The sequence below is a fragment of the Hydra vulgaris genome, chromosome 08 (assembly GCF_038396675.1).
Source record: "Hydra vulgaris chromosome 08, alternate assembly HydraT2T_AEP".
NCBI classification, from domain to species: domain Eukaryota; kingdom Metazoa; phylum Cnidaria; class Hydrozoa; order Anthoathecata; family Hydridae; genus Hydra; species Hydra vulgaris.
The window spans coordinates 42993833-43011560 of record NC_088927.1 but is presented as its reverse complement, the minus strand read 5'-3'; the positions used below and the strand labels follow the sequence as shown (position 1 = coordinate 43011560).

Below are 17728 nucleotides of genomic sequence, written 5' to 3'. Positions count from 1 at the left end.
TCTTTTACACGTATTAGACGTTTTTTATACATCTAAAAGTTGTCTTTTTTAGTCTAAATGTTTGCTGGGTAAACAAAGCTTACATATTAATTAAAATGTTTTCAAAGACTAGAGACATTCTTAATTACATAAAATGCATTTATATTTTGCAAAAGTAAGTATTTTACGACTAATAAAACATTTACTTAATAAAGTTAGCCTAAACAAAAATATTTTGTAAAACTATTTCAAAAAATGGCGCTAAGAATTCCAATCTGCGTAGAATTTCAGTAATTTGCTGATCTATAAAATGCGTTAAACGTCTGAGTAATTCCACGTCAAAACACCCAATTTTTTTTAAAAATGCAACCCTATGTCCTTGGATTTTTTTAATATTTATACCATAGTTATTACATTATAAAATAAGATAAATCCCAAAATTTCAAGGTCCAACTCCCAACGGTTCGTGAGTAATGGTTGCTTTAATTTTGGTTACTATTATTGTTTTGGTCATTTTCCGCCATTTTTAAATTTACATTTCTCCTTATAAAACCAAGTCTATAAACATGTGAGTTCTAAAAATAAGTGACTTAGATAATTTCATTTAATAATGATTTTTAAATAAATAAAAATTTTTAAATAATTATTAAATTTCATTTAATAATGAGCCTGAAAAGTATTTCACTTCATGAGCCTGAAAAGTATTTCACTTCATGAGCTTGAAAAGGATTTCACTTCATGAGCTTGAAAAGGATCTTGAAAAGGATCTTGAGGAATTTGAATATATAAATAAAAAACTCATTTTATAACTAAAAAGTACCTAAATATCAATTATAAATGTTAAAATAATGGACACCTGCCCCAGTAAAATTTTTAGGTGTGCAGTAAATTTTTTATGCTTAAAATTTCAAATTATATCATTATATGTTTGAAGAACATTGTGTGAAAAAATTATTTCTGCCAAATACATAGTTTAAAAATTAAATAAAAAATATTACAAAAAAAGCAAATATTGCTTTTAAATTATTAAATTGGTGATTGGTATCCAACAATAATCATCCCTTTTCGGCCAGAAAAACTGTTCAGATGGACCATGTGGATGCATAAACTTTATTTTTATATCATTATATTGTTCATCTTTTTCTTCGACTACTGCAATCCACCAAAACGAGTCATATGTACATGCGTAATATTTGTATTTCTGCATTAGCTCAAGATTTATTAAACTCAAATTTTGGTAACTTGATTTTTTAGTTATATTATTAGATTTTGGATTTATATTGTTACTAGTTTATTTAAATAACATTGATGTTTTCGAAACTGGTATGCAATGGTGAAATCCTCGACTTCCTGGTATTGTTTTTCCCTTCTCAAATTTATTAATCTTTCTATGGATTTGATTTTTTAACATTCAGCAACGGAACTGCAACTTTAAAAGCAAGGTGGTATATGCTGCTGAGAAAACTTTGTTACATTTGTTAATTACAATTCTTTTCTTTTAAACAATTTAAAACGTTTTGAAATTATTTTTTTTTTCTCGATTGTATTAATGCAGGCATGTCAAAGTAGCAGCCCGCGGGCCACATGCGGCCCGCAAGAGATTTTATGGCGGCCCCAACATTTTTATCATTTTATTAGGTATAGCGGCCCGCAGACATGCATTTCAAAAATGTTTTATTAAAAACAACGATAAAAAAAATCACAAATAGTTTTCTGAACTCTTTTATTAAAAAGGACATGAATACTAAATTAATTTTCTAACTTTTCATTAAAATTGAAACTCAGAAATTAAAACCATAAAAAATTATTAAAAAATTATGACAATATGTTTTAATTTTAAAAATCGATATGAGAAAATAAGGCGGGTGAATATAAAAAAGCAATTGCTTTTACTCTGCGTTTTTGGAGTAATTGTTTAGCTTTACGTGAATAAAGATTTAAGCAAAATCTCTCAAATTTTTATTTACTTAAAGCTTAGCAATTTACTCCAAAATCGCTGAGAAATTGCTCAGCTTGAACTTGAACTAAAGTTAGATCAAAATTGGTCAAATTTTTATTATCGTAGAGTTGAACAATTACCCAAAAAGCGCTGAGGAAAAGCAATTGCTTTTTTTATTCACCCGGCCTAATAGAATGCAGTCGTGGTGTAGTGGTAAAGCGCTCGCTTCATAAGCGAGAGGTTCCGAGTTCGATCCCCACCACGTCCCTGGTAGTACCGCGCTCAACTTGTTTCTCCGCGCAGTGGCCTTGTTCGTCAAGGTTCGTGTTTCGGAGTTAGAGAGTTGAGAGAGGGTTATAACCACTATTAAGTAGCCTCCTCATCTGTAGTGGCCTTCTTGGCCTTGAGGAGGTGAACAACAACAAAAAAAAAAAAAAAGATTAGTCGTTATCTTGTTGTTGATGTTGTTTAACATTGAGCTATTTTTGTTTTTTCTTACTGTCACTAAAATCAAAATGTCCCATTCAAAACTAAGTGCAAGCAGAAAACGTAAAATTGAAGATGAAAAAAGAATTTTATCAATCAAAATGGGAAGTACTATACTTTTTTACTAGCATTAATGAAAGTATTATTTGTCTAATTAGTCAACAAAAAGTTAATGTGCCGAAAAGAATTCAATATCAAAAGACACTATAAACTTTATCAGGAAATATTTGAAATTTATCAAAAAGAAAAAAAGACAGACAAATTAAATGAACTAGCCAAACCAAAAAAGCAACAAAATATTTTTGTTGCATTTTGTGAACAAATCAAACGAACTCGTAGTCAAAGCAAGTTATAATCTGGCACATTTAATTGCATTTCATTTCAGACCTTTCATTGAAGATGAGTTTATCAAAAACTGCCTAATTGAAACTGCAAATATTCTTTGCCCTGAAAAAAGGAAAGATTCTAACAAGATAAGCTTTTTATGAAATATAGTTGCTGAGCGTGTAAATGACATAGCAGCAGATTTGAGAAGCCAGTTAACAAAAATCTGCAAGGATGTTCAGGCCTTTTCAATTGCGGTTGATGAAAGTACAGATGTCAAAGATGTTGCACAGTTGTCTGTTTTTATCAGAGGTTGCAGTTTCAAATATGACATTACAGGAGAACTTCTAGAGTTGATTTCAATGCATAGTACAACAACAAGTGCTGACATTTTTTTGGAGATTGAAAAAATACTGGACAAGTATAAACATCCGATTACCAAATTTGTGTCTATGGTTACTGATGAAGCACCCGCAAAGAGTGGCTTAAAGAAGGGTCTCGTTAGAAAATTAAATGAGAAAATTGGCAAAAAGATAAACAATTTTCATTGTATCATTCGCCAAGAAGTATTATGCGGAAAAACAATTGATCTGGGTTGTAATTAAAAGAATAGCATCTGTTGTCAACTTTATAAGAGCAAGAGGACTAAATAATCATCAGTTTGCTTCATTGTTGAATGAAAATAACAGTGAATGTGAGGATTTACAATATTAAGCTGAAGTTCAATGGTTATCATGTCACAAAGTACTCAAAGCATTCAATCATCTGAAAACTGAAATGTTTCAATTTTTCGAAACAAAAGGGCAAGATATTTCAGATATAAAAAATATCAAGTTTCTTCAAGATTTAGCTTTTCTAGTTGATATCAAAAAACACCTGAATGATCTAAACATTACTTTGCAAGGAAAGAATTGGTCACCACAATCTTTGATAATGTCAGAGCTTTTCAAACCAAGTTTTTACTCTGGGAACGCCAAATTGAACAAAATAATTTGTTACATTTTGATACGTGCAAGTCTATGAAGCTGCATGACCCAAATTTTATGTTCAGCAGCTACCCAAAAAATATAAACAATATAAAACAAGATTTTGAAGTAAGGTTTCAAGATTTCAAAAAATGTGAACCAAAGTTTGCTTTGTTCACCTCACCATTCAACTTTAATATTGAAGATCTGCAAGTGGAATTAGAAGTTCTGCAAATGGAATTAATTGAACTTCAGTGTGATTCTGTTTTCAAACAACAACTTACTGATGTTGGTGTACCCAAGTTTTATTCATTTTTACCACCATCAATTTCCCAAGATGATTCAACTTGCTTGTCAAATATGTGCAATGTTTAACAGTACTTATCTTTCTGAGCAATTTTTTTTCCACATGATACGAAATAAAACCCCTGAGAGGTCCAGGCTTACTGATGAACATTTTTGTTCCATAATGAAAGTGGTAGCTAGCCAAGACATAAAACCAGACATTATTAAACTTTCAGCGAATAAAAGTTGTCAAATTTTTGGAAAATGCAATATTTTATAATGTTTGTTATTATTATTACAAAATACTCCATGTTCGTTTTTTATTGTGTTCTTATTGTGTGAAATAAATAATGCAAAATTAAACTTCTGTACTTTTTTTAATAATGTTGCAATGATTTGGTAGATTTTAAATCTGTTTTAAATGTGTGATTTGGTAGATTTTAAGCTTGTTTTCTTCATATCAAACCTAAGCAAAGGACAGTTTGAATTGAAGAGTTACACTTCAGTCATCAGAAAAATAAGTATTAGCTTGAGCGGCCTTTACAATATTTTCTTAGGCTAAAGCGGCCCCCATACCAAATTGAGTTTGACATGCCTGTATTAATGTATTCATTGTTGTTGGGTGTCAAGTTTGTGTTGGAGAAGACGACACCTAAACTTTAGAATAAATGGTCTTCATTAAAAGAAGTTCAAATATCTTTCTTTGATTTCATTTCCGTTTTTACCTAGCCAGATACCCTGGCATTTATTTAAGTTCATAGTTCCTGTTGTAAGATTATTACAAGCAAGGGCTTCTTTAAAAGCTATGATTGAATTATTAGTTCTAAGAAAAAAATTGCTATCGTTAGCATACTGTTGGAGTTTCGTTTCTTTGTTGTTTATAGTGATGCCTTTTATTTGTGTGCTTTTTTCTAATATAGTAAACAAATATCTCCGCTTGTATTATGTACAGAGTCATAGATATAGAGTATTCCCGTAAACACGTGACTTTGAAAATTTTGCCATTATGAAAGGATAAAAATATAAACAAAGCCGATATAAAAAAAAATGAATTGTGCAGTATTTTAAATAGATTTTAATTGCGAGCGTTTTTTTTATTTATAAAACATTATAAAATATTATTTTTATTACATAATAGGTATTATATATATTAAATATTGATATGGTTTCTTCTTCTGGTGTGTTTCGTTGCTCATTAACTAAAAATAAGCAACCCGATGTCAGATTTTTCAGGCTTCCTGGAATTATTAATTATGACGAACAGTCGCGCTCCCTTTTAGAGGAACGTAGAAGTAAATGGTTAGCTTCATTAAACAGAACTAAACTCAGAACTAAATCTCAAAAACAGTTGTCAGCAGTTGATTAAACTTTACTAGTTTGTGGAAAACACTTTACCAACGGTGAGATACTGTATATACTGTGTATATAAGCCTTGAAAACAGGTTGTAGTTTAAATTTACAAAAAAATTAGTATAAAACCTGCACTAGTTACTTCTATATCTTTCATGTTACGCTATATTTATTTACGTAATTTGTATTTTAGGAAAAACAGCAAAACTATTTGAAAAAGATTTTGCAGATTAGGTTCCAACACGTTATATGAGTAGAAAAGAAGGTTTAATGTCAATGAAATTAAAAGATGATTTAGAATTAAAAGTAGATAGATTGATATGACGTAAAAAAAGAAAAGCAATACAAATTACTCAAGTTATTAATAATAAAAGAAGTAAATTTGACAAAGCAACTTTTTCGTTAATGAGTTATTAAGGGAACTGATAAATTAAATTTTATTTTGTTTTACTTTAAATAGTACGTACATCTTTTTTGTTTGTTATTGTTTTATATATTGAAGGAGTTGAAATCAATTTATGCCAAGAAAGTTCATCAGAAGTCAGTAAAGAAAACATAGTTGATAAATTGAATGATGAAATCAGGATGTTAAATGAGAAATATGAACCATTACTTGATCAAAATCAAAAAATTTTAAATGATGCAACAGAAGCATTGATTTCTAAACAACTTTTTAAAAATAATGCTAAAACAGTCATACACTTTGCTGGTTTACCAGATCATAACACCTTATGTGCTGTGGTTGAACTTGTGAATAGATAGTGCAATTATTTCATGTACTCTAAATAATTTTTGTCAGGTAGTTTTGTGTATACTAAAACTTCGTTTGGGATCTGGAACAATTGATCTTGCACACAGTTTTCGTATTTCAAAAATAACTGTCTCAAGTTGTTTCTTCACATGATCAATGTATTTTTCATTAAACTATCAAGACTCCTTATATGGCCCGAACGCTCAGAAATAACAAAGACTATACCTCTTACATTACATTCTTTACATTTGAAACGAAATTTAGAGATAAATTTACAAGTAACTGATTGCTTTAAGTTGTTTATTGATAGACCTAGTAACCTAACAGCAAGATGCATAACATGGTCTTCTTATAAACACAACAACACTGCAAAATATTTGATTAGTATAACTCCACAAGGTACAATAAGTATTATTTCAAAAGGATGGGGCGGTAGGTCGAGTGACAAAGTAATTACTGAAAATTGTGATTATTTGAATAAGCTGGCTTATGGGGATACAGTTATGGCTGATAGCAAAATACCAATTGACTTTTTGTTTACTAAAGACGGAAGTTGTTCATTCTGCTTGTGCTTTAGTTAACTTATGTCCATCTTTAGTACCACTTAATTAGCATTTACTATATATATAGCAGTTTTACACACACACATAAATATATATATATATTTATGTGTGTGTGTAAAACTGCTAATAAAATATATAGTTTGCTTTCTTAGCAAATTTCTTTTTTACTTTTAAAATGTTTCATTTTCATCTGCATTCTGGACAAAACCAATTGCCTTTAGGCATTTTTTAAATTTTCATATATTTCACATGCAAACATCTAATTTTACAATGTTTATAGTAAAACTAATCATATCGTCGTCTTTTGAACTCATGTGACAGGAGCAAATCTTACCTTGAAATGATAAAACATTACTTTCAATATGTTCAGGTTCACTATAAAACTTAGAAATTAGTTCAGGAAGGATAATCCTTTTAAAAAAATCCTTTGATATGTTAAGAATTCTTTCTATCAAATTTTCATCGCGAGGAATTCTAAGAATGAAAAATTTCTTCACTGTCCATACAAAAAAATCACAGAACTCATATTCAGTAACAAGAAGTTGAGTTTGAACTTAATAGTAATATGAATGGTCTTTTTAAGTGAAAGTGACCACTTTTTCTAATTAAAGATAACTAGTTTTTTCATTTTCAACTGTATCTTGTAATATGTTGTTTCTAAGGTTGTATGGAAATTTAATTTCTAAACATATTTTTCCACAACAAGAACACTCAACAACACCATCTGGTGACGCACCCATATAAATAAAATCTGTTTATTATTATTAATAAATAAACTTGTAAAACCATTATCGTTAATAAATACCATAAAACCATTATTATTATTATTAAATAAACCTGAATCAAGAACTTGAAAGTTTTTTTAGAGCAAAACATCAAAACAACATTTTTAGAGCAAAACATTGATTTCGACTACATCAAAATTGGTGCCAACAACTAGAACTTGATTGTAATTGTGTCAAGCTTTCTATTTTAACCACTTGCTCAGTTGTTAAAGTTAAACTAGGATAAATAAATTTGAAATAAGATTGCAACACATGTAATTAGGAGTTTTTTTATCTAAATAATATAAATCGCTCATTAAAGGCACTTTATGATGGTCAGATTTTGTAGAGTATGCATGAGCATATTCAGGGATTATTTTTAAAATAGCTGCCTTTGAATTTGATTAATTAAGTTTATTAAAAAGTATACATAGTTCTTGATGTGTCGGCTTTTCAACAGATTTCTTTTTGGTAGAACAAACTAATGTAGAAATACTGCAATCATTTGGGTCATCTTCCAAACTTTTGTCTAATATTCGTTTTTTGATTATGCTCAATCAAAAATTGATTTCACATTAACGTTTTGGTGTTAAATGTGCTTTAGAGTTTGGGGGTAGCCAGTAAGATTTATAATCAGTTACTGTTTTTTTGCATTTTAACAGTTATGTCAATCCAAAATAGAACTGCAGCAATATATGTGCATGCTTCAACAAGACCTGGCATGCAATTTCAGTGTGCACATTCAATTTTACAACTACATTCTGCAACAATCCATGGACGAAGTGGGGCCTCATTAAGACGTTGTGAATGAAACACCTTTAAATACAAATTATAAAGTAATAAATAGATATAAGCATTAAAAAAATATATAAAATTATATGTACATGCTTTAACAATATTTTTTTTCTTTTCCGATCATGTGTTTTGTAATTTTTTTTACTGTAGATATTTAACTTGTTAAACTTGATATTTTTTTTATTTAAATTAAAAAAAGGTTCATACCAATAAAAAGTAAATTGTTAGGCCACGCTGATACCAAAATCAAATTAAAACAATTACAAATCACTTTTAAAAAGATTACCGCAAACAGTTTGTTTACATTATTATCCTCTCATAATGGCAAAATTTCCAAAGTCACATGTCAACGGGAACACTCAACCTTGTCTTACTCCTAAGTGAATTTTGGTTTCTTCGGATAAAAAACCATTTATTTTTAAACGCGAGTTAAAATCATAGTATTTCATTGTATGTCAGTCTTTTAATTATATTAATAAAATGATTACTAAAACTAAATTAACAATCAAATAAAATAATCTTGTCTACTCTGTCGAATGCTTTTGTTTGATTTATTGATATTATGGATGCATCTTGATTATTTTCATTTGCTATATGAATGTTTTTGGTGTCGGATATTTATGTCTCTGGTGTCGGTATCTATGTCTCTGGTGTCAGATAAGTTTTCGAATATTACTCTATGAGGATTGCAAGCAATTTGTGTTCCTTTGATAATAAATGGAAGTATGTTTTTTAGTCTGTTGGTGAAATTTTTGCATGAGTTTTGTAGATTGTAGATAAATTGGATCTCCTTTTGCTGTACTTGATGTGTTACCTTTTGCATAACTGCACGTTATAAGGGCTTGTTTTTGTAAGGCTAGCAGCTTTTTTTCTTTTATTAAATTATTTAACACAATAAGTAGGGTTTCGCCAAGATTGTCATTCTTGATAGAAAACTGCAGACCGTCGCTTCTTGGTGATTTGCTCATTTTCATGGATTGAAGATTGAAGAGCAGTTAATAGTTTAAGGTTATAGTTTGGTCTAATGTTTGTCATTGTTGCTGGGTGATTCTGGTAATGTCCGTGTTTTTTAGTAGTATACTTTTATGAATTACCTTGTTTCTACTTTTTTTATACAATGTTTTTTTTTGCGCTTAAGCATATAAGTCGATAAAAAGTGTTTTTGATCGGGCGTAAGTTTTCTGGGATTTTTATTTTTTTTTGTATTCTTTTTATTTCTTTTTCCACTTATTTTTTATTTTTAGTTATTATTTCTTTCTCTGCTATTGATTCATCTTAATAGCTAATGAATTATTTTTCTACTATTAAAAATTATAGTATTGTAGTAACTATATTGGACGTGTCTAAAACACAGTTTTTGTTATAATTGCATACCAATATTTATATATACCTACACTTATATTTTATTATATACCTTTATTTATATATTATTATTATAAATATAGTTGTAACCAGGATTTTATTTATGCTTCAGTTCGCTTATATTCTTATAGAGTTTTAAAAGCTTTTTTTATCTTTATCAATTTTAAAGAGTTTTACTAAATCTTTCAGTTCAACTTTTTTCTCTCGTAGTTTTTAACTTACCGCCAACAACGACACACACCTGATTTTTTCTAATCTCTTTGTGCTATTCAAACCTTTTTTTTATTCGGCCTTTTTTTTTTCTTATTTTTTCTCTTTTGTTTATTTTTCTTTTATATTTTTTTGACAAAATCCAAAACATATTTGTTAATTATTTATATTTACGGAAAATTTATAATCATTATTTTATTTGTAATACATTTAATTATATTTACGAAAGAAATCTATATAATTTCTATATAAACACATACAAGTTTATATATATGTGCATATGCTTTATTATTATTATTATTTTTCCGCTGTCAATTATGTCCACGAATACTAAACTGGTCATACCCAATACAACGCTCATCACTAGTCTATATTAACTTGAAGGATTCTCAAGCACAGGACCCGGTAAAACAGAGCAACTAGACTATAATATTCGCAGAACTTCTAGCTGTGTAAGCACGCATTGCAGTTCTAGAAAACAAAGTCTTGACCTTAGAAGTAGAAAACAAAACCTCACAAAAATCTCTTTGCAAACCAAAATAAATCTTAACCGGTATCATTCTCATTACATCAACCGCAAATCTAATGAAAGTAGAAATAATCGGAATCTATTTCTAAATAAAGTACCACATGAGCAGAAACAAAGACAGCAAAAAGAATCAAGTGTTATAGTGGTGGGAGTAGAGGTCTCAGACAAATATGACAAAATAAACAGGCAACCGAGAATTTCTTTAGTGCTGTTAGTATCGACACCTCAATTATCATGAGAGTCAAAGGTTTTAATCTTAAAAAACCCAACACAGAACTCAGAAAAATCAAACTCATGCAGGTCACAGTTATAGACTCTAAATCGCATGCCTCACTCTTATCGAAAGCCAGGCATAACCGTCTCAGTAAACACAGATTGGTTCCAGTAAACACAGATTGGTTCAGAATTGTAAATCAGTAAACACAGATTGGTTCAGAATTACGGTAAATACAGATTGGTTCAGAATTGTAAATCAGTAAACACAGATTGGTTCAGAATTAATCAATACTTAGTCGAAATTGGTCGAAAAATGGATAAAACGTTTAGCGACTTATTATTGATTAAATATCGACGCGTGATTTGAAATGTATATTTTAAACTTTTTTATATATACGTTTACTTAACGTCGATCTAACGTTTAGAATATTGACTTACATAAATCAATATTGTAAACCTTTAATTGACCATAACTAAACGTAAACATTTATAGATTTAAAATCTACGTTTTAAATCTTTAAATATATACGTTTATTAAGAGTCATTTTTTGTAAGAATCAGGCAGTCAATGGAAGTGACCTCCTCCAAATTGCTTGAATTTTTTATATATTGATCAGAATATAGAGAAAACCTGTTGGGGAAAAAAAAAATTTTCAAAAATGTTTCGTTCACTCGGAATCTGGGCTTAAATTTTTGAGATTTTTTTAAAAATTTTTAGAAATTTAGTTTTTGCCACCTTTGAACCCAATTTTTTGGCAAGGCAAAAAGTTGCACATAGCTTTTGTAGTTAATATCAGACGTAACCCAAAAGCTCTCTCCAAAAAATATAAAAAAGTTGCGTGACACTGTGCGGTTGGCTAATTATCATAGTTCAAAAGTACAAAATCAATCAGTTTTGTCAACTTTTAATCGGAGTTAATTCTAGCGGCGAAGTGTTGCACACAATTTTTCTGTTAGGATTTGAAATTATCAAAGGTATTGAGTCTAAAAATGCAAAGAAAGTTATGTGATACCTAAGGCCTATTAATATATTAAGGCTTGAAATTGGAAAAAAATGTTTTAGTATACTTACAAAATGAACCATTACGGCAGAGGCGCTTAGTTTTGTAAAAATGTAAACATATCCAACTGTCAATACAAAAAGGTCCTAACATAATAATAAAAAAAATTCGTGTGATCTTTTGATATTAAGTTAAAAATAAAGGTACAAATTGTTAAAAATGATTAAGTACGAAGAGATATTTTTTTGGACACACAGATGAGGTTTTCGCTCACAATAAAATTTCTATCATCCAAAATTAGCATTTAGCATTACACAAAACATTGCACGTAATGTTAAGAAAAAATTTAAGCGTTTCTGACTATGATATAGAAATCATAACAATTGAAATAAATAATAATAAAAAACAATACATGATCAGAAGTGAATTATTTAAATTTACGTCATAACCAAATAACTTGTGGTGATCGAATGGAAGAAGAATCGCTGATATCACGATTGTGGAGAAACAAGTTAGTGGGCGGTTGTTTACTTTACCATAAAAATGTCTTAACTTTATTTTAACGATCTTTAAAATTTGCATAAATAGAGTAGATATTTTATCATTGCTATTGAGAAATAGGTACTGCATAAATAGAACTTGTTTTTAGTTGAGTATGAAACAAAACAAATATTTTTATGAAAACTGTTGTTGCTTTTCAAAAGGAAGTTGTGGATCATTCAAAAAACATAAAATTATAAACAAAATGTTCTACATTCATCAGCTGGGAGATGTTGATGTTAAGAAACACCTCATCAACTTAAAGGTAATTATGTATTTTAAATTTACGCAGACTGTAATATAATTTTTATAATTACATACTTTATAACTTCTCTGCAATAAGATTTTGAGACAAAGTTCTTTAAACAAAAAAAAATAGCTCTTTTAATTAATTCCTCACTCTTTTAATAAATAATCACTAAATTAATCACACTCTTGCAATATTGTATTTTAATAATTTCAAACTTGTAAACATTTTTCGTGAAGAGTCAGATTATAAACAATGCTTTAAATGACACACTTAATAATTGTTTAAAAAATTGTTTTTAGGTCATGCGATTAAACGATAATAATATTTGGGAAGAAAATGGACTTATTGCAAATAGACTTAAAAGAAATCTTGAAAAGGATGAACAAATATGTGCTTTTCACCGGTACACGTTTGGTATTGCATGGAGTCCTCCAAAAACATGCTTTCATCCTCACCATCTAAATATAAAAGGAAAAAAATCTCCCGCTTTAAGGGCGTCGTCACCAATACATGTCGTCATATCAATGTCAAAGCGATACAATGAAGTATTTTCAGTTGGTGCAATGCTGTGTTTTACCCATTTAAAGCAAGAAACTGCTTTATCTAGAGTCAACGAAAACACCAATTTATGTACAGAAACACAAACACAACAAGAACAAACATATATGACACCTGCTACTCCAGATGAAGAATTTGATCCCGGTGAAATTAATGTTTCACAGGAGATTTTGGACGAATCTCTAAGAAGCCGTGAGAGTGTAACTGAGGTTCTTAATGCAAGTCCAATAAAATTTAGATGAAAAAGGAAGTTCGAATATCTGGAAGATACTACTAAAGATAAGTTAAAACGCAAGTATGTTCGCCTAGAAAACTTATTAAAGAAAAAATTTGCGGAAGCTGTTGCTCCTGGACAAGAGGAAATACTTATAGATTTTCTTAACAGTAAAAATGTTGATGAAATAAATAGCCCTCTCCCAATTGAAATTATTCGTGCTCAGAAAGTATATAAGCAAAGTGATTCCATGGGAAAGTTAGTTATCCTCTCATTATTAGACCATACCAAGTATACCAAAAAGTTTTTAATGAACACATTTGAGTGTACCAAACATCGTATAGAAACAGCAAGAAAATGGCATGCATCTCATAAAGGGTTGGCATTTCCAGAGAAGAAAGTATTCGTCCGATCTAGTCTTGATCATACAAAGTGTGAACATTTCTTAGACTTTATATTTACAAGCGGTATTTTGCATGATGTTGCTTATGGAATAACCAAATTAAAATACGACAGCGGTGAAGAACAAAAGATAGTGCATGCAATACTGACGACAAAATATAGCCACGCTATCATGTTCTATCGAAAAAGTTGTAGTGAAAACAATTATATACCATTATCTGATTCAAGTTTGTGGAAAGTATTGCATGCAATAAAACCTTCAAGTCGAAAAAGCTTAGCTGGATTAGATGATGTTACTGCTTCAGGCATGAATGGTTTTCAAACATTACAAAAATTGGCACAAAGATTTAGTTCTAAATCTCTCGAAGCTGCCCTTGAAAAAGGAAAAAGGTATTTGAAAACAAGTTATCAAACCAATTGTAGTGTCAATGACTCAAACATTTCTTCTCATAGCTCAAAACATGCCTTATCAGATCCATCTGAAAAAAAATCTTCAATCCAACACAGAGATATCAGAAGTGGTATGTGCCGATTGCTATGATTTGTGCAAAGCTATCGAGATGATCAAAGAACTAACAATTCAAAATTCTGACGATGCTGATTCTATTTATGATTTGGAAATTGCTGTAAAGGATGTATTCAACTACATAAAACACCTGATGAGAGATTCTCAACAGAAAAAGGCAAAAATCGAAGCTTTTAAGCAATTAAACGATGAAACTGCTTTCTGGCTTAAAGATTTTTGTCAAAAAATTCTTCCGGTTCGATACAGAGAGGGCCAAAGAGAGTATTTTGGCAAGAAAGGAATGAGTTTACATGTGGATATATTCTTCATAAAAATAGCAGGAAAGTTATTCAAACGTGTTTACTTTACTTCAATGTATAGGTGTGATCAGGGAATAGGTGATGTTGTTTCGTTAGCCACTGCAGTTTTAGACCAATTCAGAATTGATCAACCGCATATCAAGAAAATGTTTACCAAATCTGATAATGCCGGCTGCTATCAGGGAAATCTTTCAGCTGAAGCAATCTACAATGTATGCAAAGAGAGAGATATAAAGTTGCTGAGATATGATTATAATGAACCCTGTTGTGGAAAAGATCAATGTGACAGGGAGAGTGCAGTTGTAAAGACAATTTTAAGGAGTTACGTTGACTCTGGTAATAATCTTTTGACTGCTGAAGATATACACAAGGCTATGCATTATAGTTTTGGCGCTAAAGATGCAAAAGTAGCAGTTGCTCAAATTAGCAATGATAAAACTGTAGTTACTGGACCAAAGATTAAGAACATTAGCAACTATCACTCATTTGAGTTTGGTGAGAAAAGTATGAAGATGTGGCGTTATTTCAATATCGGTGAGGGAATTGAACAAGAGTATGGAAATCTTAAAATTCAACCCTCGATTAAGTTGTTGTTGCCATATAGCAAAACAGATAATTCAATTAAGCGTAACAAGTCACTTAAGGAAAAACAGAAAAGAAGTGACAGGCAATTATATTCATTAAGATTTTGCACTGAAATGAATTGTACTTTATCATTTGAAAGCGATGCTGAGTTAGAAGAACACATGCTATCCGGTCTTCATACAGTTCCGAAATCATTAACATCATTGGATAAAGTTAGCAACTCGTTTGTTCATAAGATGAAAATTAGTTCACAACTAAATATGCCAATTTCTTCATCCTCTAACATTGCTTCCGTAAAAGACAAACCACATTGCATGAACACTTTTCTATTGCAAGGTTGGGCATTACCAGTTCGAAGTTCTTTTAGATTTTCAAATCAGCAGAAAGAACTGTTGTATAAATACTTTATTCGTGGAGAAGAATCAGGTAATAAAATGAGCCCTGAGCAGGTTCACATGCAGCTGAGGAGAGAACTTCCGCCTGATCAATATGTAACTAGCCAACAGATAAGATCTTTATTTTCAAGGTAGGCATTGTTGCTATCAAACTTTTGCAAATTAGATTATGTTTCTGACTGTTAAATAGTTCTTTTACAAATATGAAATTAAAATTTAGGTGAAAGTTATAATTTTGTGTGTTTGTTTACATATGTTTAAAAATATGTACAATTGATATTGTTATAGATTTAGTAACCTGAAAAGAAAAGGTAGGCTGGTAGAACCGACAACAGAAAATAATGAAAATAGTCAGGTTAACGATAACAAAGAAGTTTATGGCAAAAATGATGACTTTAATCTGGCAGGAGACAATGAAGATGATAATAAATATGAGGAAGACATCGCCAATCTTGCAAAAGAAATTTGTCTTGTATGGAAAGTGAATGATTGGGTTGCTGTTGCATATGAAAAACAATGGAATATTGGATATATTGTGGAGGTAATATTATTCAAAGTATATATTAGTTTCAAGTTTTTATTTTGTTTTACAAAACAGTGCTCTAAAATAAAAGGAATATAAATAAAATGTAAAAATAATTTCAGAATAACATTATATAAGACTTTACAAGTTTTATTGAATGTAAGCAAAATTAAACAAATCATAAACTCTTTATTATATTATTTTAAATGTTGCACTAATACTTTTAGGTATCTATAACTGGGATCAGAGTTAATTGTATGATTAACGGGCAAGAGAAGAATACTTTTTGCTGGCCAGTTACTACCGAGGAGATAAATAACCAAACTGATAAAATTATCTGTTTAGTAAATGCTCCTTTTCTAATCAGTGGTTGTGGCGATTATTCATAATCCGAAGAAGACTATAATACAGTCATATCATTATTCTTAGAGAAACTTACTGCAGCAGAGTAGAAATTATGTGTAATGTGGTGGATAATGTGTGTAAATGACTCTATTAATAAATGAAAAACTAATTTTTAAATGGAAAAACATTTAAATGTTTGATTTATGTTTTATTTAATTAGCAATATAGTTATCTTGATGTTAGATTTTTGTTCAGTTTTTAATTCATGTTATATCATGCGTGTGACAAAATCACACGAATTTTTTTTATTATTATGTTAGGACCTTTTTGTATTGACAGTTGGATATGTTTACATTTTTACAAAACTAAGCGCCTCTGCCGTAATGGTTCATTTTGTAAGTATACTAAAACATTTTTTTCCAATTTCAAGCCTTAATATATTAATAGGCCTTAGGTATCACATAACTTTCTTTGCATTTTTAGACTCAATACCTTTGATAATTTCAAATCCTAACAGAAAAATTGTGTGCAACACTTCGCCGCTAGAATTAACTCCGATTAAAAGTTGACAAAACTGATTGATTTTGTACTTTTGAACTATGATAATTAGCCAACCGCACAGTGTCACGCAACTTTTTTATATTTTTTGGAGAGAGCTTTTGGGTTACGTCTGATATTAACTACAAAAGCTATGTGCAACTTTTTGCCTTGCCAAAAAATTGGGTTCAAAGGTGGCAAAAACTAAATTTCTAAAAATTTTTAAAAAAATCTCAAAAATTTAAGCCCAGATTCCGAGTGAACGAAACATTTTTGAAAATTTTTTTTTTCCCCAACAGGTTTTCTCTATATTCTGATCAATATATAAAAAATTCAAGCAATTTGGAGGAGGTCACTTCCACAGTTTCAGGAATTTGCCTGATTCTTAGAAAAAACGGCTCTTAAACGTCGATCAAACTCTTACAATATTGAATAATATAAGTCGTTATTTTAAAAATGTTTGATTGACGTTTAATAAACGTTTATTATACTAAAATATAGTAATAAAGCCATTGGTCAGAAGACTCACATAACAGCTTAAGTGACGCGATTTTAATAGGCATAATTAAAACGAAATAAAAAACTAATAAAAAAATTATTTTTTATTGCCCAAATAATTAAATTTGACTTAAACGCGTTTTCAAGATTCACTTCCATACAACAACTGAAAGCAAAACAACTGATAAATAAATAATAAACGAGTTTCGGGTGCGCCATTTTAATTTATGGAAGTTAAAAAGCTCTTATCGAAACAATCTACCTTCCTAAATGCCAACAAATCAATGGACACCGATGTTTTAGAAACTATTAATGGCGACATTGACACGGTTAAAGTTATGAAAGTCCTGCTGCAAGAACTTTTTTTGTAAGTTTTATAAATAGTTTAAATTCATTTTGTAAACGCTAGTATGATTGTGTAACAGTACACTCTTAAATAAGTTCCGGTAAAATTTGCATGAACTGTTCAGGCTATTTTTCACGCCTGAAACTTCAGGCGAAAGAACTGAAAGTTCGATCGTTGCGTTCTGATGATAC

General features: G+C 29.9%; 2 protein-coding genes across 2 annotated transcripts; both read left to right on the top strand.

Annotated features, from left to right (window-relative positions):
- The first annotated feature begins 2433 nt into the window (after positions 1-2433).
- Positions 2434-4068, top strand: LOC136083314 (general transcription factor II-I repeat domain-containing protein 2-like). The gene is made up of 4 exons (XM_065802715.1): positions 2434-2512; positions 2900-3325; positions 3444-3561; positions 3633-4068. Exons 1-4 carry the CDS (start codon positions 2434-2436, stop codon positions 4066-4068), a joined length of 1059 nt encoding a protein of 352 aa, XP_065658787.1.
- Positions 4069-12128: 8060 nt separating this feature from the next.
- Positions 12129-16398, top strand: LOC136084322 (uncharacterized). Its single transcript, XM_065804371.1, has 4 exons — positions 12129-12324; positions 12609-15419; positions 15577-15829; positions 16039-16398. Exons 2-4 carry the CDS (start codon positions 13912-13914, stop codon positions 16198-16200), a joined length of 1923 nt encoding a protein of 640 aa, XP_065660443.1. The 5' UTR covers positions 12129-12324; positions 12609-13911; the 3' UTR covers positions 16201-16398.
- Positions 16399-17728: the final 1330 nt, after the last annotated feature.